Source organism: Pseudophryne corroboree, chromosome 4 (genome assembly GCF_028390025.1).
Source record: "Pseudophryne corroboree isolate aPseCor3 chromosome 4, aPseCor3.hap2, whole genome shotgun sequence".
In the NCBI taxonomy this organism is placed as follows: domain Eukaryota; kingdom Metazoa; phylum Chordata; class Amphibia; order Anura; family Myobatrachidae; genus Pseudophryne; species Pseudophryne corroboree.
The window spans coordinates 489477412-489501807 of NC_086447.1; the positions used below are offsets into that span (position 1 = coordinate 489477412).

General features: G+C 44.6%; 1 protein-coding gene across 6 annotated transcripts in view; it reads left to right on the forward strand.

Moving 5' to 3' along the window:
- Positions 1 to 24396, forward strand: part of FIG4 (FIG4 phosphoinositide 5-phosphatase) — a 665438-nt gene that overhangs the window by 324828 nt on the left and 316214 nt on the right. For all 6 annotated transcript variants that reach the window (XM_063917119.1, XM_063917117.1, XM_063917120.1 and 3 more), the window contains exons 16-17: positions 2903 to 3069; positions 12192 to 12330. In XM_063917119.1, coding sequence (XP_063773189.1) covers positions 2903 to 3069; positions 12192 to 12330 — 306 coding nt within the window. The remainder of the gene's footprint in view (positions 1 to 2902; positions 3070 to 12191; positions 12331 to 24396) is intronic.

Sequence of the window (24396 nt, forward strand, 5' to 3'; positions counted from 1 at the left end):
TCGATGCACAGAATTGAATTTTTTCATTGTTCATGCTATGCACTTTTAAGATACAGTTGCTCAGTATTTTCTGATACAGTAGAATAAGGACAAATGATTCATTCAAGAGTTGATTGGGTTTCACTTGATTACTTTGGGCTGTACTCAATAACTGTTGGAAGCTGCCGTCTTGTCGGAAAGACAGCAGCTTCCGACAGAAATAGATCGGAAGCGGTTCCGACCTATTCAATAGGGGCTGGACACGTCCATCGGCGGAATAGATGCAGATCCACGTGCTTCTGTCAGAAATGGGGCCAAATCCGACAGGTTTTGTCACCCTTTCCGACAAACTGAATCCGACTTGAAAACAAGCCGGATTGAGGTGAGGAGAGGAGCGGTGCTGCGGGCGGCTGGGGAGCTGAGATCGACGGCCGGTGGGGGGAGCTGGCTGCGGGGGACATGTCTGTGGACGCGGGCGGAGGCGCTGCAGGGAGAGAGGTGCCTGGCGAATCGATGTGTTTTCGCACTTGCGATTTTGAGGCATTTTTCGCAAATGCCGTTTCACTAAAAAAAAAGAAGTGAAAAGGCATTGGCAAAAATGCCTTAAAAACGGTCGAAAATGGCCCGCAATTGAATACGCAGGGGGGTGAATTTGATAACTCCAAAATTGCCAAAGCTAATTGAATAGCCCCCTGAATGTGTTACCCAAAAAAACCCAACCTGAATAATTAAACAGTTTTGTGCATGCCATGTAGTCATTACAGAATGTAATAATTTGGGTTTCTTTGTTTATTTTATTTACTATTAGTCAGGTGCATGCTTCCTCATCTTAATCTGTCTTGTAACTGGCTCTAACTCCTCGTTTGTTTGAAATTAGATATAAATGTGCATGCTTCACTTGTTCCACTTTACATGTAGTAGAACAGATAATGCAGATTTGTTGAGTTATTCATTTAACACTCTATCATAGAATGAAATGTTTATTCCTTTCATGAAAAACACTACACTATCTGAGTTTCCTTTATTATATTAATTCCTATTCACACATTACATGGTCACATGTACTGTAATACACTTCCAGCTGGATCTAATATTCAAACATTTTTCATTCAGAACAAATGAAAAGAAGATGGCAAAAGGCAGCAACGTGCAGTTGCTCTTATGATTATGTGGGCTCCCTGTAGTTTTGTCTTTTTCCTCCAACAGCTTCTATTTAATAGCACGCCATAAGTATTGATATAACTGCACATCATTAGCAGGATGGCACAGTGATGATAGGACAATGTAGTGCAAGAAAAATACTGTACATGTGACTGGTTTAAGATACTAGTGTGCATCTTGTTTCATTGGGACACCTAAGCAGTAGCAGTGGATAGCGTACCAGGGCGATTCTCCGTGATGCACAGGACAGCTACACAAATTCAGTCAGTTGACTGCCTCCCCCCACATCAATTGGGGTCTGGAGTCCAGGGGTACCATAGTACTGAAGACTGGGTACATTGCCTTTGTGTTGGCCACACCACACTCCATAGGCTCTGACTTTTAAGGACAGGCCCGCCTTATGTGACCTGGCTCTCCGCACTCATAGCAGACACGACAAGAGGGTTTCCGTTGTGCCAATTAATGGAATGCCAAGTCCCTGGTCTACATACTTTAACCTAGGGTCGTTATACACTGATCGACAACTACCGACTCCATACGGGATCTCCTGCGCAGCCAGGACTTAGGATGCCTCCACAGTCAGGGACAGCTCTGTTCTTGCTGTGGAGTTAAGGCAACGCCACCTGCTACTGTCGATATAGATAGCTGCAGGTGTTGGAACGGTCAGCACTGCTGACCATGTATACATTGCCCTGGATATTGATGTGCTACTGTATCTTTAAGATAGCAGCGCCGATATGGATAAGGCACATAGTGCCCCTGTCACTGAGCCAACATCCAGGGTCATACAGATGTGTCCTCTTACATCTTTGCTCAGTGCGCTACAAGTAACGTTACACATAACGCTTAAGTGCCATGTGACTTGGTAGTGCGGAGCGCCTTTTTTGCATTTTTTCCTTTCCGCAAAAATGTGTTTTAGACGCAAAGTAATGTAATAGGACGCGCAAGCAGCTTCTGCTTATTCAAATGATATGCAGCATGCCTATATTCTGTGTATGACTGCGACTGTATTTGCATACAAAATGCCATGCTAACGTGGCATTTCGGATGCAGATAGAGCATAAAAAGAAAAAAAAGCCTCCTCTTGTTAATAAAGATCACATGTTTCTAGCAATTCCTGTTGATGCACAGTCACCAAAGCTTTCAGCACTGTATAGAAAATACGATATCTGGTCTATAGATCTACACTAAAAAGGTCTACAGTCAATAGGTCTACCACTAATGGTCGACATGGTCAAAAGGTCGACATGGAATAGACAGACAGTAGAAAAGGTTGACATGGAAATGGTTGACACAAAACAGGTAGACACCATTTTTTTGTTTGTTTTTTGGGCGGTACTTTGTTACTTTTCTGCCACAAACAGGCCCCATTAGTGCTTCAGACAGGTTACTATTCCACGTAGTCCATGTGGCTGGTAAAGTATGAAAAAGATCTCCCATGAATATGTCTAGATTTTATAATGATTATCTTTTTAATATAATGCTTGCAGTGGTACACTTTTATGTACTTCTTTAGTCTGACGAATATAACATTTAAAACAACACATTTCTACCTATATTTGAATCTGATTTTGGAGTGCAATTACAAGAGAAACTGGAATTTCTACAATTGTGGCATTAAAATTGGTGAGGCAAGAATAAAAAAAAAAAACTTGGTTAGTGCTATATATGTGAGTTGGAGTGGGGAAGAAATCCATTTTTTATGGAGGTTCATTTGGAAACTACGCCTTTGTTATAGGGATGCCTTCTTTATTTTCTGCAGATTATTTGAAGAGCTATATGAGGATCATGGTGACACATTGTCTCTACAATATGGTGGCTCCCAGCTTGTTCACAGAGTGAAAACGTACAGGAAAATTGCACCGTGGACCCAGCATTCTAAAGATATCATGCAGACCCTCTCTAGATACTACAGTAATGCCTTTTCAGGTAATACTCCAGTCCTCAGCTGCTTTCTTATATATACTGACACAGAATATCACCTTTCACATCACCACTCTTTTACAGACAAATCTCATTGTCTGTACATGTGCATTACATACAGTAATAGCTTCATGAAGCCTGCTGTGTATTACGCACCATACAGAAATTATTTTGTACCCAATGTAAGTAGTTTATGCTTGGTTAAAAGAATTTTGCAGTAAAACATAATGGCCCTCATTCCGAGTTGTTCGCTCGCTAGCTGCTTTTAGCAGCATTGCACACGCTAGGCCGCCGCCCTCTGGGAGTGTATCTTAGCTTAGCAGAATTGCGAACGAAAGATTAGCAGAATTGCGAATAAATAATTCTTAGCAGTTTCTGAGTAGCTCGAGACTTACTCCTACACTGCGATCAGCTCAGGCCGTTTCGTTCCTGGTTTGACGTCACAAACACGCCCTGCGTTCGGCCAGCCACTCCTGCGTTTTATCCTGGCACACCTGCGTTTTTCCGCACACTCCCAGAAAACGGTCAGTTTCCGCCCAGAAACACCCACTTCTTGTCAATCACACTCCGATCACTTCAACGATGAAAATTCTTCGTTCGGACGTGAGTAAATCTACTAAGTTTTGTGCTAAAATACTTAGCGCATGCGCGCTGCGTACCATGCGCATGCGCATTTTTGCCTTAATCGCTCCGTTGCGAAAATCGTCAACGAGCGAACAACTCGGAATGACCCCCAATGTTCACTACAGATTTTGCTTACTAAAGCAATGTCACAGCTGTAACTAGTGCTTATTTGTACAATAGGGGTACTATTGCACTGGATTTTATAGCCGAGTGTTCCTTTTACTTTGACTGACTTCATACTAATACCTGCATTTATCAGTCTCTCTGCAGTACCTAAAAAAAAAAAAAGAAGCTTGTAATTTTAAATGCAATTGTTACCGACAGCGGCATCCCATTCTGGCGGAATACCGACCCCGAGGCAGCGAATCCACTTGTGGGCCCGCTGCGCTTGTCACGCTTAGGGCCTGCTGGTGTGCCACCAACTGAGTGGGAATTATGAGAGGGTGTCTGCCAGCTGTTGGGATTCCGGCGTCGGCCTCCTGAAAGCCGGGATCCCGACTTGACGGCATTTTAGCTGCATCCCCAGCTCAGATGTTATCACTTTATACCAGGGCATGGATGATTTTTAGGAGTGAGCAATGTGGATCATTTTAGTTTGGGTAGCCCTGGTTAGCAAAGTGGGTATATTTTTGGATTATCATTGCAGTTGGAGGCAAGAGTAGCAGCAGCTATGGAGACTTTGTGGTGCTTAAAATCACTAAAAAAGTTTTTAATGGGCCCCTGAAATGGTGGCTATCTAGACATTTGCCTAAGTTTACTTATGAAAAGCACTTGCCCTGAATAAACATACAGTGATGAGGAAGCTACTATGATTATGTATGCTACCTTTTTTCAGTGCTGAGGTTGATAAAATGTCTTTTTTTTTTATTATAATTCTTGCAGTGGTACACTTATATGTACTTTCAAAATGGAACTGAAAAGTGTGCTTGGTGTTAGTAACATTCTCTATGGCAACGTCATGGTGATGTAAATAGTGCGCAATATTAGAAGGTGAAAATATCTGTCATTGATTTGTTTAATCCGCATCTAACAGCTTGCAAGACCTGCTGTGGCAGCAGCCATTTCTTTTCTTCAGCAGCGTGTGAAAATGTTACTTTCTCCTGCCAAGCTATCTTTTAACATGCAAACCTATTAAAGGTGAATATATTTTCCTTAAACTCTTAGAACGAAAACAACAAAAATTCATATGCAGGTGTATGGTAATTGCTGAAGCTACACACAGTAACATTCTCTTCCACATTAATTGCCTTAGTATTGTAAATTTCATTGTAATTGTTTTTAATCTTATACTGCCACAAATCATGTTTAATAAATTATTTCAAGGAACAACTTCCAATAAAGATTGGAATTTTACATAATTTGTATTGTAAAGTATTGGGGTTTAAAGTATTTTTCATATTGTCAACTTAGCAGTGCCTACTCCTATGTGCCTACTACCCGTGTGTACTCCTTTGTATAGCAGGCTTCCCACAATATATTTTGCGAAGGATTGGGGATTGTTTCAACCTTGAACCTAAGCAAATCATATGTATCCTAAAAAATAAAACAAGCATCCAGTGGCAGAAAAACTTTGGAATTGACTCTGCGTGTGCTTATGCTAAAATGTTAATGTAATTAATTAACTTATTTTGCACTGCTTTATATTAATTATTACAGAATTGAAACTCCCAAAAAAGATTGTGAACACAAACAAGTTGTATGAACTGTGGTATGTGTTACAGTAATGCCTTTGTACTAACCAGTCCCAGCTATGTCTCCCTCCTGGGTGGATGTGATTTCTACCTCCATACAAAGCCTGGAACAAACCTCTACAGCTTTCCAACAGATTTTACAGGAAGACACGCCCTTGCCCTCTAAGGCCACTAGGCGTTTTGTCCCTCCTTCTTATTCTACACATACTGATTCAGAGGCATCATCTGGCGAGGAAGAGGATGCTGATATTTCTCTCCGGTAGTCTCCCTCCCTCTCCATTGGATGTACCTGTCCTTGTAAGAGCTGTCAAATCTATCCTTCAAATAGAGGAAGAGGAGCCTTCTCCTGAATCTAAAAATTCTCTGATATTTAAGTGCCAAAAAGTAGTCAAAAACTGAATTTCTTCAATCTGAACATTTTATGGAACTCAGACTTGAAGCCTGGAATAACCTTCGTAAAAATTTCCGCTCCCTAAGTAATTAACTTTCTACCCAGTTCCAGCGGCTGACTGTGCCAAGTGGGAGATTCCACCACTGAAATTTAGTTAAATCCTCCACCCTCTTTATCACGTCATCTTTTTCCCTAAAGGAGACTGTAGATAGATTGTTGTATGTATTGTTATATGTATGTATGTATGTATCAATATTAAAAACCAATATAAAAAAGTACTGAAATTAAAAAAAGGAATTGGACAAAATTGTGGCTACACTGGCAGCAGCCAGGATGGCTTTCCTGTCCTTGGCCTCTACTCCATGGACTTGCTCCTTTTACTCACAAGTTTTCTACACATTGTGGTAACATTTTGGATCAAGTTTATAAAACATGGACCTTGCCTATGAGACTGTTGTTCTACTGCACTTTGGGAATTCAGATCATGTTTCCCTATTTTTGATCCCTATGTATAAACCCTTGGTTAGGCGTGTTAGGCCTACCAAAAGATCTGTCGTTGTATGACCAGAAAATGCTGTGGAGAGGTTACAGGACACCTTAGCATTTACAAATTGGGAGTTGTTAATTGAGGAGTCCGTGAATGGGCGGGTCTATAAATGTTGATCTTCTAGCGACTATGGTGTTAGGCTATATAAGCTGCTGTGTAGAGAGTGTAACATTAAAGCGAAGTTTCAAAGTTTATGCAAACGAGAAACCCTGGTTGAACGCTGAAATGCGTTTCTTAATAAGGGCTCGGGATAGGGCTTTTAAAATGAGGGATAGAGTAGTGTATTCAGCAGCTAGGTCCGATTTGAGGAGAGGGAAAAATTGAGTTTTCTAAAAGAATGAAGGACAAATTTAAACAGTGTAATGATTCTAGGAGTATGTGGCAGAGCTTGCAAGATATTACCGATTAAAAACCTAAAAAGGTGGAGTCTACTGTAGTTAAAAGCCCTCTGGTGGAAGATCTAAATGTTTTTTATTCCAGATTTGACAAGAATAACTTAACTATTGTCAAAGCTGTTGAGACTAGACCATAGTACTTGATGAGCAAGATGTTCTTAATTGCCTACGTGGTGTTAGCATAGGTAAAACTGCTGGTCCAGATGGGATTCAAGGAAAATTTTTCAGAGAGTGTAGTGATCAGTTAGCTGGGATTTTTACGTTGCTATTTAATAATTCACTACAGGTCTGTATAATTCCTAAATCTTTTAAAATTACGACCATTATTCCTGTACCTAAAAAGAATGTGCCTAAATGTCTGGATGACTATCGCCCTATTGTTTTGACATCGTTAGTTATGAAGTGCTTCGAAGCGCCTGATGTTAAGTCATATTAGATCTCATTTTACTGCCTATTTTGATCCCTTTCAATTTGCTTTTAGGGAGAACCGTTCTACGGATGATGCTGTTTTGGTTGTCTTACACCAGGCGCAGAACCACTTTGAGAAGAAGGGGACATATGTCAGAATTTTATTTGTGGATTTTAGTTCCGCGTTTAATACTATAATACCAGTATCTTTGTTTTTTAAGCTATTTAATTTAGGCTTAAACGGGTTTATGTGCAATTGGATCTTACATTTTTTGACTGACAAACCTCAAGTGGTTAAGTTAGGTAAATTTGTGTCTAGTGAGGTTCAGGTAAAAACTGGTGTACCACAGGGGTGCGTCCTGAGCCCATTATTATGTTACTTCTTTACTCATGACTATTTTTCAGCTTCTGAGTTTGTTAAGGTGATGAAATTTGCTGATGATACGGCTGTTGTCGGTCTGATAAGTAATAATGATAAGGAAGCTTATAGGCATGTGGTTTTTCAATTATCAGAATGGAAAAAAAAATTTGCTCCTAAATACTAGTGATGAGCGGATTCGGTTTTACTCTGTTCTCAAAACGGCATCTTATTGGCTCACGGATGTCACGTGTTTTGGATAGCCAATAAGATGCCGTTTTGAGAACCGAGTAAAACCGAATCCGCTCCTCACTACTAAATACCACCAAAACGAAGGAGTTGGTAATTGATTTTAGGCGAGGCAGTAGAAGACCGTTACTTCATGTACTCCTAGATGGTATGCCTATTGAGGAGGTGGATTCATTTAAATTTTTGGGCATGTATATTGAATGTAACATGGTCCTTAAATTGCACCTTTTTGATCAAGAAGGCACAGCAGCGTCTTTTCTTTTTAAGGGGACTTAAGGCTGTCTGCCTGCGTACGAACACGTTAGTTAGGTTTTATCGAAGTATAGTACAAAGTGTTCTGATTCATGGGATCACAGTAGGGTTTGGGAACTGTACTGTAGCTGAGCAGATTGCTCTAGAACGTGTGGTCATTGTTGTCTTGTTAATGACAAATAAAGGTATTGTATTGTAAAGGTAAAGCTAAAGGTAAAGCTAAAGGTCAGTTTTTTCCCAGACAAACGACTTCTTCAAAGACTACACCCTCTCATCAATGATTCCAGCGGTTTGCTATACTTCAGCAACATTACCAGTTTCCGGCCCCCACCCTTTGGGCTCTCTGCTACGCCCAGGGTCTTTACCAAAGTAATGGCAGTTATGGCGGCACAGCTATTTCGCCAGGGAATCAGACTACTATCCCTATCTGGACGACCTGCTCCTTCTGGCGCACACCCCACAGTTCCTGCAAAACTATCTCCAGCTGACTATTGCCTTACTACAGCAACATGGTTGGCTCATCAACTGGAAAAAGTCATCCATCATGCCTTCATAACGGATGCTACATCTGGGAGTCTCGGGTCCAGAGGCTTTTCTTGCCTGCAGACAAAATTTCAGCACTACAGCAGCGAATACGCACAGCAGCGAATTGCTACTCAGTCGTTATGTGTCCATCCACTAGGCCGTGCAAGTCCTGGGATCCATGGTCTCTACCTTTGACATGGTGGCGTACACCCACTTCCACTGTAGGCCCCTGAATGACTTGATTCTGTGGAATGGGCAACCCCATCTGATCAGGTTTCAGACTATGGTCCTCTCCACTGTCCTTATCCTGGTGGCTACAGATGGCAGTCTCCACGGATGGGGCGAATTGACCGGACAGCACTCAGTGCCGTTAGACTCCTGCAGAAAGCTGCCTACCATTCAGTGTTCTGAAAATACGAGTGGCCTACAGAGCCCTCACTGTTTGCAGGGCAGACTGGTCCAGATGCAATCCGACAATGCCACTGCAGTGGCCTACCTCAACCCCTAGGGTGGCACTCGCAGTCAGTTGGTGGTGCATGAGGCGGCTCACATTCTCCTGTGGGCCGAATGCCATCTTCCGGTCATCTCTTCGGTCTTCATCCCAGGGATACTTAACTGGGAAGCGGACTACCTCATGCCTATGAGTGATCTCTACATCCAAAGCTCCTGGTGCACAAGTGGGGCCAACCGAACGTGGGCCTCATGGCCTCCCGACACAACTACAAGGTTCCCGTGTACGGGTCCAGGTTGAGAGATGCTGAAGCAGCTTTTGTGGATGCCCTAGGTATGAGGTGGAACAAACTTCCGTCTTCCGTATGCCTTTCCTTCAGTCTCACTTCTTTCGCGGGTTCTACGAAAATTCAAGCAGGAAGGAGCACCGTCCTCATGGTAACTTCGGCATGGCCCAGGTGTCATTGGTTCTCCGATCTTCAGAGTCTCTCCATAGATGCTCCTTTTCCACTTGCTCTATGACCACACCTGCTGCCTCAGGGTCCCTGTCTCCACCCGGACCTAGCATGTCTGTCTTTGACGGTGTGGCTCTTGAGGAATCCACCCTGAGGTCCAAAGGTTTCTCTTGCTCCGTGGTTAAAACCATACTCAGAGTGCGTAAGCCAACCTCCGCCCGTATCTATTACCTGGTGTGGCATACGTACTTCCAGTGGTACGCTACCCGACATTTCGACCCCCTGGTGTTTAGAGTTTCTCAGATCCTTGCCTACCTTTAAGCTGGATTGGATCTTGGACTCTGTCTGGCCTCTCTCAAAGTGCACATCTCTGCTCTGTCAGTCTGGTTCCAGTGCAGGATTGCTCCACTGCTGGATGTTTGCACCTTTCTTCGAGGTGTCCTCCATGTTCAACCTCCCTTTGTCTCTCCAGTTGCTCCTTGGTATTTGTCAGTGGTTCTCAACGCACTTCAGGACCCTCCGTTTGATCTTTTGGATTCAGTATATCTCAGTGACTAACAGCAAAGAGACTATTAATTCTGGCTATGGACGCTCTCCCTTTCTGATTTTTCATCTGGAAAGGACGGTACTTCGAATCAGCATTACCTTCTTAAGGTAGTGTCCCATTACCACCTTAATAAAGATTTGATGGTATCAACCTTACTCTCCCCGTATTTCTCAGCTGAGGAGGCCTCTCTGGATGTGATCCTTGCTCTCCAGATTTACGTGGATTGTACCAGTCCCATCAGGAAATTGAAATCCTGCTTTGTCCTCTACGGCTTCAACAAAATGGGCTTCCTAGCTGATAAGCAGACTCTGTCCCGATGGCTTTGCATGCCTTTCTCACAGGCTGACCTTCCTGTGGCGGCTATAGTCTCTGCTCATTCTACTTGCTGTGTGGGTCCTTTGTGGGCAGCATGCCACGGTGCATCCGCAGAAGAGTTGTGCAAGCCTACCATGTGGTCTTTTGTCTACGCCTTTAATACATTCGCTTCCCAGGATGCTTCCTTTGTCTCCTCTTGGTGTCCTATGGAACCAGAAGAAGAAAAGAAGAGTAATGGTAGACTTTCCTTTGTTAATTCTCTTTCTTCGAGGTCCATAGAGTCCACAGGGCACCCACCTTGACGCATCTGGCTTCTAAGGGTTTCTTCTATTGGTCACCGATTCCCTTCCATGATCTGTGAGAGTGTTTTCTTGTGTGTTCCATACCTTCCTTCTCTTCTATCCTGCTCCTGTCTTGGGCTTGTTGACAAAACTGAGGAGCATGAGCATGGAGGCAGGATATAGGGGGGAAGGACCGGAGCATCTTGAGATACCTAAAAGCTTAACTGTTTTGTGCCCAGTGGTATAACACCACCTACCCCGCCCCCCTCCATTTGTCTCCCGGACCTCGAAGAAAGACAGTTAACAAAAGTAAGTCTACCTTAACTCTCCTTTCTTTTTTTTTACATACTGTATGTGTAGAAAAATAATATTCATCCATCATGCATGAGAAGTTTAAGCAGCTAAGAATTCTCTCTTAAGTAAGTTGCAAATTAGTTTGATAACCAATTTATTTGCGATGATATTTCAGTTGCAGTGTGCTGATCATAGTTAAATCCAGTGTCAGCTCTGTATCTCTGTGTTTCTGGGATTTTACTTTGAGTTCTGTGATAATAAGGTCAACTTTGGGCAATATTTGGCATGTTACCTGAAGGTACTCAAGTAGCACAAGGGGTACGGAAATTGTTGATAGCTGTATCAGCTGTAGCCCAAAAAATGTATTCTACAATTAAATATAGAATCTGCGCCTCCGCCCTTTTCTCTCTTTTTAGGAAAAACGTTTTCATATTTTGATAAGCAGTGGTTGGAGACCTCGCTGCAGGAGAAGTTTACTGAGAATTTTTTTGAAACATGGGATAGTTACATAGACATCCTTTCTCACCCTCTCAAAGAAAAGATCTGGAAGTATTCCCCAGATCACTTTAAATAATAATTAGATTACATGGGAATTAACGTCTTCGTGAATTTCCTTTTCCATACACATGGATGGAAGGAAGGTGGAGTATGTGGATCCGGGTTCACATTCTTTTCCCATGCTTGTTTCTGGATTGACACCATTTTTGAATATATTGTTAATTTAATTTTGTTATGATTGGATTTGTTTTCTTAATGTGTTTTCTATTGTACTCATATTCAAAGTACTTCTTTGATGTCTTATATCAAACTTATCAAACATTGGTTTGAAAAGTGTTCCTTTTTTAATCACTGAGTGAGGATTGCACACATTTTATAGCAAGCTATTATTATTATTATTATTATTATTATCCTTATATGACGCCACAAGGGTTATGCAGTACCTTACAAAAATACATAAGCAGAAACAGTGCAAACAAGTCAAGAAGATAATAAATGTCAAGAGTCACAGTACAAGATATTTCAGCACATGGGATACAAGCTATGTTCACTTTGGTTTTATATGCAGTCATAATACCCACATAATTAGCCACAACTAATTGAGCCCAAAAGTTTGATGCCATAGTGGACAGTAGGGGGAGATCTTGGCATAAGTGGAGAAGGAAAATCACATGAGAGAAGAGGGCCCTGCTTGTGATATTTATAAATTGTATATTGTAAGCTGAAATTTACTAGCTTATTAATGATATCTTTCAATATTGTAGATTCAGTATAATATGCCACAAACAGCTGTATTCGATGGATGTTCTTGTTTTTTTGATTAATTGATGTTCTTTTATTTTACGCAGATGCAGACAGGCAAGATGCAATCAATCTCTTTCTGGGGGTGTTCAAGCCAGCTGAAGGCAAATCTCATCTTTGGGAGCTACCCACTGACTTTTATTTGCATCATAAAAATACAATGAAACTCCTTTACTCAAAGAAAAGGTAATGACGTGTTCCTTCCCTGTAATGCAGAGTATATGAAGTCATGACCAGTGGTAGTTTGTACATATGTAAATTGGACTCCAGGTGTTGGTGTTGCTAATTGGGTACACTGGAGTGGGATAGAGGAGGTTCCAAATTTCAAAGGTGTAACTAATGCACAACCATTCACAGGATTTTTTATGACTACCAGTCCTTGCTTCTAATGGTGGGTACACACTGATAGATATATCTGCAGATCAATTGATATGCAGATATATCTATGGACAGATCGGACAGTGTGCTGTGCATACACACTGCCCGATCCGTCGGGGACGGACGTCATGAACTGGGCCCAGTTCAGCTGTCAATTACCGCCGGATGCCGCAGCATGTGTACGGGCAGTCGGCTGGTCGCCTGTACACACACAGCGATGCGCCAATATATCGGTAGATATATTGGCCGTCGATATGTCTGTGAACGATGGAGGTCACAGACATACTGTATCGCCCGTACACACTGGCCGACGGACCCGCGATATATCAGCCGTTCAATAGAACGGCCGATATATCGGCCAGTGAGTATGGGCCTTAAGGCGTGTGTGATTCATGCCCTAGTTTATTTTCACTTACTGTAGCAGTATTGTAGCAATATTCCCCTGTTTCTGGTCTTAAGTGATTCCCCCTGGTACTGCATTTACATTTAAAATATTCTGGGGGGAATTCAAATCTTATCGGAGGCACTATCTCCCGTTTAAAGTGACGGGAGATAGAGGGGCGATATTCAAATGCCCACCATTATCGTGCTGATCACACCCATTACAGTCTGGTTTAGGCGCACAGAGCACCTAAACCCGACTAAAGTAATAGATGCGATCGTGAAAACGGGTCTCTTTGCGCACTTTTCAGCTCGCTACCCCCGGGGGTAGCGAGCTCAAATGAACTTGTTACGCCCGTCAGCAGTAACATTAGAATATTGCTGTCGGCAACGATTGCAGCCAGGAGGGGGGTGGGGGGGAGAACATTTGAATCCGTTCCACTGTATTTATTCGTCCAAATGCTGAGTTGCGCGTACTTGCAACTACCGTAAACTAGTTGCCAAAGATATGTATCCAAACTGTTATGTTTTCTTTCACATGCAACTCGAGACAGCCCACAGTTATGTCATCACACTGTCATGAACTTTACCTACATAAGAATGCTGTAATAGAACCCAGGTCCCCCTCCTTAGTTGTAACTGTAGATGCGATGAAAATGCGTCCGACTCTGCATGACCCATACTTGCATGCAACCATTTCCTGAGCATGTACAGCGCAAATGCACACAAGACAAATTCCTCCAATGGGTATGCACTCAACACTGCATCACCCCCAAAAATGCAGGGTCATCTCAATGTAAAGCAGTAAGAGTTCAATCAAAGCTTGTTACACCTGTATATCAATTACAGTGTCCGACCTACTTGATATATTTCTCTAACCACCTTCTTTCCCCAGCTTTATGCAGCCAACTGCAATGACATATGCAGCTTGTATGGTGCCATGAGAAAATTATGTTTGTGTACTTTGGCTATTATTTGGTTGCAGAACTGCTCAGTAACCGTTAATATCCTTGTAATGTTCAATAAGGGGTATATAACAAATATCATACAATACTTGTAGTATGTATAAAACAGTTCCATTATTTCTAATCTTTGCAACATTAGAAGCCACAGTGACTGGAAAGGATTTATTACTTAACACACACATTTCCTGGAGTAGGATATCTCTAGAGAATACATATATTGTATTAAAGGTTTACTCAACCTCAGCAGGTAGCAATTCTACAGTACAGTATGGCAAGGCAATTTTATTTGATATCATGTGGGATTATTACACGTTGTGGTCAGCAGTCTAAAGCACACATCTGTAATACTGGAATCCGGTCAGTCGAAATACCGACGCTGGGATCCCGACACTACTCGGAATGCCGACACCAGCATTCCTAATAGGCTCACAAACCCGGATCCAGAATCCCAAGCGCAGGGATCCCACATGAGCGTCAGCTGGACATTCTGACAGGCACGTGGCTGAGGGCATGGGTGGGGTTTAGGTTTAGGCCCCCCCCCCCGGAAAGGGCTAGAGTTATGGGCCCTACACACCTAGCGAGCCGCCACCGAGCTGCCCTACGGCGGATATGGCGGACAGGCGACCCGGTGGCAGGGGGGCAGTGAAGTTTCTTCACTCCTCCCGTCACCCGGCTCCATAGCAGTGCATGCAAATATGGACGAGATTGTCCATATTGGCCTGCATGCACAAGCGACGGGGCACCAACGATGAACGAGCGCGATGCCCGCGCATTGTTCATCGCTGGTGCCTCCACACTGAAAGATATGAACGGAATCTCGTTCATTAATGAACGAGATTGTTCATATCTTTCAGTAATATCGTCCAGTGTGTAGGGCCAATAAGGCTGCGGGGAGGGTGGGGGTTGGTTAAGTTGAACCCATCAAATCAGATAAAAATCTTTCCATCTATCTATCTATCTATCTATCTATCTATCTATCTATCTATCTATCTATCTATCTATGAAAAAAAGGTGAGAGCCAGATGCTGTCCTAATATGGGGGGTCGGGGTTATTCAGAGTTGTTAGCAAACCAAAAAAGTTGTCATTGGTTTTTTTTATATTGTTTCTCTGCAGGGTAAATACTGGTTGCTTTATTTTGCTGCAATTTAGATTTCAGTTTGAACACACCCCACCCAAATCGAACTCTCTCTGCACATTTTTCATTTGCCCCACCTACAGTGCAACATTGTTTTGTCCAATTGCTAACTTTTTTGGTTTGCTAACAATTCAGGGTAACGCCCATGGTCTGCTGCCTTCACTACTTCAGTTTATGCTAGTGATGTCTACCCCACTTTTCAGTTCAGTTTTTAGGGCTGTTTTCTCAATGTCCAAGGGTGACTCCCAAGTCCTATGCACTTGGTATACTTTTTGTAAATCACACGCTCTCACTTGAAGAAAGAGGTTCAAGTTGGATACTTTTAAAATAGTTGAAGATAATCCATTGACATATCTAATTTTTTTAATAGTGAGAAGTAAAGCTAAAATAAAGTGAAATAATATAAAATAAATATTTAACTATATGGCATTGTGGATCAGTGGTGATGCAGTGGAGGAAACAAGGAGGCTGTAGAAGATTCCTGCGCATGTGCGCAATGATATTTATTTAGCACACGGAGGTATGAACAGTCACTGAAGCACAATAACAATACTGGTTTGAGCAAAGAAGCTGACAGAGGTATAACAACAGTCACAGGTGATGATCTGTAAACCAGTAAAATTAATAACAGTGATGTCCGGCATGGAAGCCGATGGCAAACATTGATGGTCGACTTGGAAGTCAATGGTAACAGGATCCAATATGCAAACGATAGTAATGCAGCTGATAACAGTGAACACAGGCAATAGTAACTCCGGAGATTGGTCTGGAATCCAACAGCAATAGATTCACACAGTCTGTATATATGCACAAGTCCACAGAGCCAAGCAAGGCCAAAGCAGGAGACAGTTTGTAAATTGCAAGCTGGTTGTTTTAAGTGCCAGATGGAATAGCAAAGTGCTGAACGCAGATAAACAACACACAAGTGAGAATGGTAGGTAGCACCTGGAGAGAGTCTCTTTCTGCATGCAGAGGTGGAAGCTGACTGTGGAAGGAGTTGTAGCAGAGCAGGATGGCTGGAGCCTGTAGTTCCACGGAGACACTGGAGCAAGGAAATCACAGGAGACGAGCCAGGAGACGCTGTACACTGGATGTGACGCGTTCAAGGTGATGATACTGAGCCGATGTTCTGGATTTATACCCCCTGGTAAAGCAGGCATTGGATGCTTGAATCGTGTGCAGATACAGCACAGGATTGGGTGTTTGCAGGTCAGCTGACCGCAAGTGTCATGGCGGCGCCCATGCTGCACAGATGGTGGGTACACACTAGATCGACTTCAGGGGTACACAATGACAATGGGCACCGTGCCCGCGGACAGAGCATTCATGCAGCTGCAGACTGGGGTTGTGACCTCCGGAGGCCTGCACACCAGCGCGCTGGTGAGATGCCACTGAACGCCGATTCCTGACAGTACCCCCCCTTTATGGGTGGGCAATGAACACCTACGAGGCTTGGATGGAAAAAGTCTATGAAAAGCTTGAACTAACCGTGGAGCATGTACATCAGTTGCGTTAATCCAACTCCTCTCTTCAGGACCATACCCAGACCAGTCAATCAGATACTGTAGCTGACCATAACGATGTCTGGTATCCAAGATCTTCTCAACCTTGTAATCTTACCTCCTGATGAGTTTGAACTTTTGGAGCCGCTGGAAGAGCTTTCTGGAAACAGTTAAGAGTCAAAGGTCTGAGCAGAGAAATATGAAATGAGTTCGGGATTTTTAAATTAGGAAGTAAATTCAGCTTGTATGCCACTGGGTTGATGACACGTTCAACAGGAAATGGACCAATGAACCGTGGAGCAAACTTCATAGAAGGAACTCTGAGACGGAGGTCACGGTTGGATAACCAGACTATCACCTGGCGTTAAAATTGGAACTGCTCGCCCTTTCCGATCTGCAAATACTTTGTACTGGTTAGATGCTTTCTTGAGAGAAAGGTTAATCTTTTTCCAAAAATAAGAGAACTGCTGAAGAACTGAAGAAGCAGTGGGTTCATCAACAACACTAAGATTTTGAAAATCTGGAACTCTGGGATCTTGACCATAAACTGCAAAGAAAGGAGTAGTATCAGTGGTTGAATGATAACGGAAGTTGTGAGCAAATTCGGTCCAGGGCATCAAATCCACCCAGTCGTCTTGCGAAGAAGAGATGTAGAGTCTTAGAAAGGTCTCAAGCTCCTGGTTTACTCTCTCTGTCTGCCCATTCGTTTGTGGATGGTATGCTGTGGAAAACTTGAGTTTGACTTGCAAGGCGGAACATAAGGCCCTCCAGAATCTTGCCACAAATTGAACTCCATGGTCGGAAATAATCTCGGTTGGAAGTACATGTAAGCTAAAGGTTTCACGGAAAAATAATTGTGCAAGTTTAGGAGCAGAGGGCAAGCCAATGAGAGGAACAAAGTGGGCCATCTTAGAGAACCTTTCAACCACTATCCAGATGGTATCATACCCCTTGGAGGGAGGTAGATCTGAAATAAAATTCATCGACGGATGAGACCAGGGACGACTTGGTATGGAATTTGGTAACAGTTGACCAGCAGGAGCTTGACTAGGAGCTTTATGCTGGGCGCATTTGATACATGTAGCTATAAATTCTTGGATATCGGCTGTCATATGTGGCCACCAATAGGATTGCGACAAGAACTTATAAGTTTTTAGGATACCAGGATGACCAGTGGACTTGGATGTGTGAGCCCAAGACAGAAGATTTGAACGAAGCTCACGTGAAATTAATATTTTTCCAGGAGGCTGTGCTGGAGACACATTAGTGGAAGCAAAAACCACAGGATTGAGAACTGGTCGAGAATCTTGTTCTGAAGATTCTTCATTAGCACTCATGGAGCGTGATAAGACGTCCGCTTTGACATTCTGAGAGCCAGGACGAAACTGCAACTTGAAAATAAAACGGGAAAAGAATAAGGCCCTCCTTGCTTGTTGAGGATTCAGACACTGTGCTGCCTTCAGTTAAAGGAGGTTTTGTGGTTGGTATAGATGGTGATGGGAAACTTGGTGCCCTCTAACAGATACCTCCATTCTTCGAGGGCCAGTTTACTTGCTAGCAGCTCCTTGTCTCCGTTGGAGTAGTTCATCTTGGCGGGTGAGAATTTACGGGAGAAGAACCCACAAGGGTGAGTCTTACCATCAGCACCCGCTTGGGACAAGACTGCGCCAACGCCAACCGTTGAGGCGTCCACCTCTTTAACGAAAGCCCTGTTGACATCTGGCTGCTGTAACACAGGAGCTGAAACAAAAGCTTGTTTAATTTTTTGAAAGGCAGATCAATGTGGAGAATCCTTTGATAAATTTTCTATAATAGTTGTCGAAGCCAATGAAACGCTGAATTGAGTGTAGTGGGAGAGACCAGTTCTCTATGGCTTCCAACTTGGCTGGATCCATTTGAAGATCGGAGCCGGAAATTATGTACCCTAGGAAGGGCATTGAAGAAGTTTCAAAAGTACACTTGGACAGTTTCCCATAAAGATGATTCTGTCGAAGACGTCAAAGAACCTCTTTCACTTGTTGGTGATGGGTGGCCAAATCATGGGAGAAGATCAGGATGTCATCGAGGTAGACTACCACATACTTGTACAATATGTCTCGGAATATTTCATTGACAAAGTTCTGGAATTCCGCCGGTGCATTACTTAGGCCGATAGGTATCATTAGATATTCATAGTGGCCATCGCGAGTGTTGAAAGCGGTTTTCCACTCATCGTCACTTCGGATCCTGATGAGATTATAAGCCCCATGGAGATCTAGCTTGGTGAAGATACTGACAACTTTGACTCTGTCGAATAGTTCCGTGATTAATGGCAGAGGGTAGCTGTTTTTAATAGTAATATCATTTAAACCTCGGTAATCGATGCAGGGGCGTAAACCTCTATCTTTTTTCTTGACAAAGAAAAACTCCGCCCCTGCTGGAGATGAGGAAGGACGGATTAACTCTTTCTGCAGATTTTCTCTTATGTACTCACTAATAGCGAGGGTCTCAGGAACGGAGAGAGGATATGTGTGTCCTTTGGGTGGGTTTTTCCCCAGGAGGAGATCAATGGGACAATCCCATTCTCGATGGGGAGGCAGAAAGTCAGCGGCCTTTTCACTGAAGACGTCAGCAAAATCCTTGTAGGCCTCAGGAAGTCCAGACTGGGGTTTTAACCCTGAAGATCTCACGGGACAGATTTGAGCCAAACAGGAATGGTAACAAGAAGGACTCCATGCTGTGAGCTGTAGTGTGGACCAGTTGATTTGTGGGTTGTGTATTTGAAGCCAGGGCATGCCCAATATGATCTCATGAGTGGCGTTAGGGATGACCAAAAGTTCAGTGAACTCGGAATGGAGGAAGCCCACTCCCAGGACCACTGGCTTAGTCTGCTGGTTGATGGAACCCTCGGCAATACGACTACCATCCACGACAGTGAGGTAGGCTGGGCAAGACAACTTTAAAACAGGTAGATGGATCTTCTCAACTGCAGCTTGTGTAATAAAGTTCTGAATAGCACCACAATCTACTAAAGCAGAAAAGGTATGTAATCCCTGTATTTCCAATATTACAGGGAGGATGAGGTCTCGAGAAGAAGGAGCTTTGCTGAAATTCATAACTTGACTCCTCCTTTGCAAGTTAGGATCTGGCCTTTTCCTGAACGATAAGGACAGGAACCAATCATGTGACTAGCAGCAGCACAATATAGGCACAGTCTCTCCCGTAACCTTCTTGACCGCTCCTCAGGGGTTAAACGGGACCTATGCGTAAACGCAGGTCCAGTTTCACACATGGGGAGATTAAAGCTTCCAGTTGCTCTGGGAGATCTCGGGTTGCCAACTCATCTTTTATACGATCAGACAATCCATGCCAGAACGCAGCAACCAACGCTTGATTATTCCATTTAACCTCTGATGCCAATGTCTGGAACTGGATGACATATTGTCCACGGTGCGTGTTCCCTGGCGAATCTGGAGGATGTCTGAAGAAGCAGATGTTGTACGCCCAGGTTCATCAAAGATGTGTCGGAATGCAGCAACAAATTCTGTATAGTTGTTGAGGAGAGAATCTGCTTGCTCCCATAACGGGGAGAGCCAATTCAAGGCTGGACCAGTCAGGAGGGACACAATGTATGCGACCTTTGTCCTAGGTGTCGGGAAGTTGTGCGGCAGCAATTCAAAGTGGACTTCACACTGATTCAGGAATCCACGATACATTTTGGGATTGCCATCGAACTTACTTGGCGTAGGAAGATGGAGATGAGACCCTGGAGAGGTAGACACTGGAGGACCTGAAGTTGTGGAACTGGAAGCTGGAGCTAAAGCTGGAGTAACAGAACTTGGAAGAGACTGTTGTAAAGTGTCCAGTTGGGAAGATATCCCTTGCAGGAACTGTATAATCTGCTGTTGTGCAGCCTCTTGACCATCGAGTCGTGACACTAAACTTTGAAGGACCCCTGCCCCCACACTCTCACCGCCGTCCGGGTCCATGGGCCTTGAACAAACTGTCAGGTCTGTAACTGTGTCTGTACCCGGAGGGGGCACTAGTGGATCAGTGGTGGTGCAGTGGAGGAAACGAGGAGGCTGTCAAAGATTCCTGCGCATGTGCGCAATGATATTTATTTAGCACACGGAGGTATGATCAGTCACTGAAGCACAGTAACAATACTGGTTTGAGCAAAGAAGCTGACAGAGGTATAACAACAGTCACAGGTGATGAACTGTAAACCAGTGAAATTAATAACAGTGATGTCCGGCCTGGAAGTCGATGGCAAACATCGATGGTCGACTTGGAAGTCAATGGTAACAGGATCCAATATGCAGACGATAGTAATGCAGCTGATAACAGTGAACACAGGCAATAGTAACTCTGGAGATTGGTCTAGAAACCAACAGCAATAGATTCACACAGTTTGTATATTTGCACAAGTCCACAGAGCCAAGCAAGGCCAAAGCAGGAGACCGTTTGTAAATTGCAAGCTGGTTGTTTTAAGTGCCAGATGGAATAGCACAGTGCTGAACGCAGATAAACAACACACAGGTGTGAATGGTAAGTAGCACCTTGAGAGAGTCTCTTACTGCATGCAGAGGTGGAAGCTGACTGTGGAAAGAGTTGTAGCAGAGCAGGATGGCTGGAGCCTGTAGTTCCACGTAGACAGGAGACAGGAAACGCTGTACACTGGATGTGACGCGTTGTTCAAGGCGATGATACTGAGCCGATGTTCTGGATTTATACCCCCTGGTCAGCAGGCATTGGATGCTTGAATCATGTGTGCAGACACAGCGCAGGATTGGGTGTTTGCAGATCAGCTGACCGCAAGTGTCATGGCGGCGCCCATGCTGCACAGATGGTGGAATACACTAGATAGACTTCAGGGGTACACAATGACAATGGGCACCGTGCCCACAGACAGAGCATTCATGCAGCCGCAGACTGGGGCCGTGACCTCTGGAGGCCTGCACACCAACGCACTGGTGAGATGCCACTGAACGCCGATTCCTGACTAGGGAGGCCAATCCCGGGCCGTTTTTTCAATCCCGGGATTCGGGATTGAAAAACGGTCAATCCCGGGATTCCCGGGATTGCAGTAGGGACCAGTGAAGGTTGTAGGGAGCAGCGCTGGAGGGAGGGTGTAGGTAGTGGTGCGGGAGGTAGGGAGGGTGTAGGTAGTGGTGCGGGAGGTAGGGAGGGTGTAGGTAGCGGTGCGGGAGGTAGGGAGGGGGTAGGTAGCAGTGCGGGAGGGTGGGTGCAGGAGGGAGGATGTAGGTAGCGGCGCGAGAGGGAGGGTGGGTGTAAGTAATGACACTTACTATTAGGCGGGCGGCCTCGGCAGCCATGGACTCACTGAACGCGGGAGCATTTCAAATGAAGCGCCGGCCGCCAGCCAACCAGAGCTGGCGGACCGGCGGCCAATCAGGGAAGCGGTCGGAGCAGTGGTTCCAGATTGGCTGCCGCTGCTGCGGCAGCTTCCCTGATTGGCTGCCGAGCCGCCAGCTCTGATTGGCTGGCGGCCGGCGCTACATTTGAAGTGCTCCCGCGTTCAGTGAGTCCATGGCTGCCGCGGCCGCCCGCCTAATAGTAAGTGCCATTACTTACACCCACCCTCCCGCACATGCGCACTGTAATCCCTTGAATCCCGGGATTGGAAGCTCCAATCCCGGGATTCAAATCCCGGCATTTTTGGGCCCAATTCCCGGGATTTCGCCGATCCCGGGATTGGCCTCCCTATTCCTGACAGTGCTCTAATGCATGTTGGTATGAGACTTGACAATGGACATAGTCACTGCAATCCCAAATTATATCATTTTGCAGGTACAGTTTGCTTCTATGAGTGTGACATTATTATTATTATTATTATTATTATTATTATTATAATGACATTTTATTTATAAGGCGCCACAAGTGTTTTGCAGCGCTGTGCAAAGGACATTACAGGGAGACAAAATTTGGCATTACAGTAAATAAATAACAAAAATAGAGTACAGGTAGCAAAGAGCACCACAATTCTCAAAACATGATACAGCTAGGATGTAAGTAGCAAGGGAGTAGCCATCGTCCTACTTGGGGCTGGTGGCCATAGAGGGAGAATGAGCCTTGACCAGCAGGAGAAAAAGCGGGTAAAGATGGTCGCTGAGTAGGAGAGAGCTGCGAGTGAAATGTGTTGAGAAGAGGGCTTGACAACCAGAGGAAAGAGGGCCTTGCTCTGAAGAGCTAACAATCTAATAGGAAGCGGCGACAGACAGATGACATGTGGTGCAAGCAAGCGGGAAGTAGCCTGATGGCAGTATGTAAGCTAAGCCGAGATGTTCAAGGCATGAGGCAGGGGGGTGGAGGAGCAGCCTCAGGACTAATTTATGCATCAGGAGGGTGTGCTTTGATGATTAGGTGGGTTTTTAGTGCCCGTTTGAAGCTTTGCAAGGTCGGGGAGAGTCTAATGTAGCTGGGGAAAGAATTCCACTGAAGGGGTGCAGCACGGGTATAGTCTTGAACTCGAGCATGGGAAGCAGCGACCAGGGTAGTGGAGAGGCAACAGTCATTGGCTGACCGTAGGGGGCGGGAGGGAGTATGAAGGGAGAGGAGGTTGGAGATGTAGGGAGCAGTGGAATTAGAGATGGCCTTGTATGTGAGTGTGAGGAGTTTGAAGAGGATTCTGTAGGGGAATGGGAGCCAGTGTAGATTTTGTCGAAGGGGAGTGGCAGATGTGGAGCGGCGGGAGAGAAAGATAAGCCTAGCTGTGGAGTTCAGGACAGATTGGAGGGGAGCAAGATGGGAGCAAGCGAGGCCAGTGAGAACATTGCAGTAGTCGAGTTGTGAGATGAGCAGTGAGTGGATGATAAGTTTAGTTGCACTCTGGGAGAGAAATGGCCTGAAGCGAGCAATGTTGCGTAGCTAGAACCGACAGGATTGTGCCAGAGCTTGGATGTGGGGTGCAAAGGAGAGGGAGGAGTCAAGAGTGACGCCCAAGAAGCAGAGTTGGGGAACGGGGGAGATGATGGTGTTGTCAACCGTGATAGAGATTATGGCAGGGAGTGTTGCTCTGGGTGGGGGAAAGATCATGAGTTCAGTTTTGTCCATGTTGAGCTTAAGAGAGCGCTCATACATCCAGGAGGAGATTGCAGAGAGGCAGCTGGAAACCTGAGAGAGGACAGAGGGGGACAAATCTGGAGAGGAGAGGTCATCAGCATAGAGGTGGTATTGAAGGCCAAAGGAATTAATGAGCGCACCCTGGAAAGAGGTGTAGAGGGAGAACAAAAGGGGGCCTAGGACAGAACCCTGAGGGACACCAACAGGAAGGATGGAATGGTGTGAGGTGGTGTCGGAGGCAGACACAGTGAAGGAACAGTTAGTGAGGTAAGAGGAAAACCAGTCAAAGACAGTGCTAGAGAGGCCAATGTTTTGGAGTGTGCGGAGGAGGAGAGGATGATCCACTGTGTCAAAGGCAGCAGAGAGGTCAAGAAGGATGAGGAGAGAGAAGTGGCCTCTGGATTTGGCCGAAAGCAGGTCATTGGTGACTTTCACGAGGACAGTCGCAGTGGAGTGGAGTGGGCGAAAGCCAGATTGTAGTGGATCGAGGATGGAGTTGTCAGAGAGGTAGCTTGTGAGACGGCTGTAGACCAGTCGTTCAAGTAGTTTGGAGGCGAAAGGGAGAAGAGAGATGGGGCGGTAGCTAGTGGGTGATGAAGGGTTGAGGTTGTTTTTTTTTGAGAATAGGTGAGACCAGAGCATGTTTGAATGGTGATATTGCATTATCTTGCTTGAAGATACCATGTGGGAAGACAATCGGCATGTATGGGTTTAAGGGCCTAATTCAGACCTGACCTAACTCTCTCTGCACATGTTATATCTGTCCCACCTGCAGTGCACATGGTTTTGCCCATCTGCTAATAAATGTGCTGCTACGATCGGGTCTGA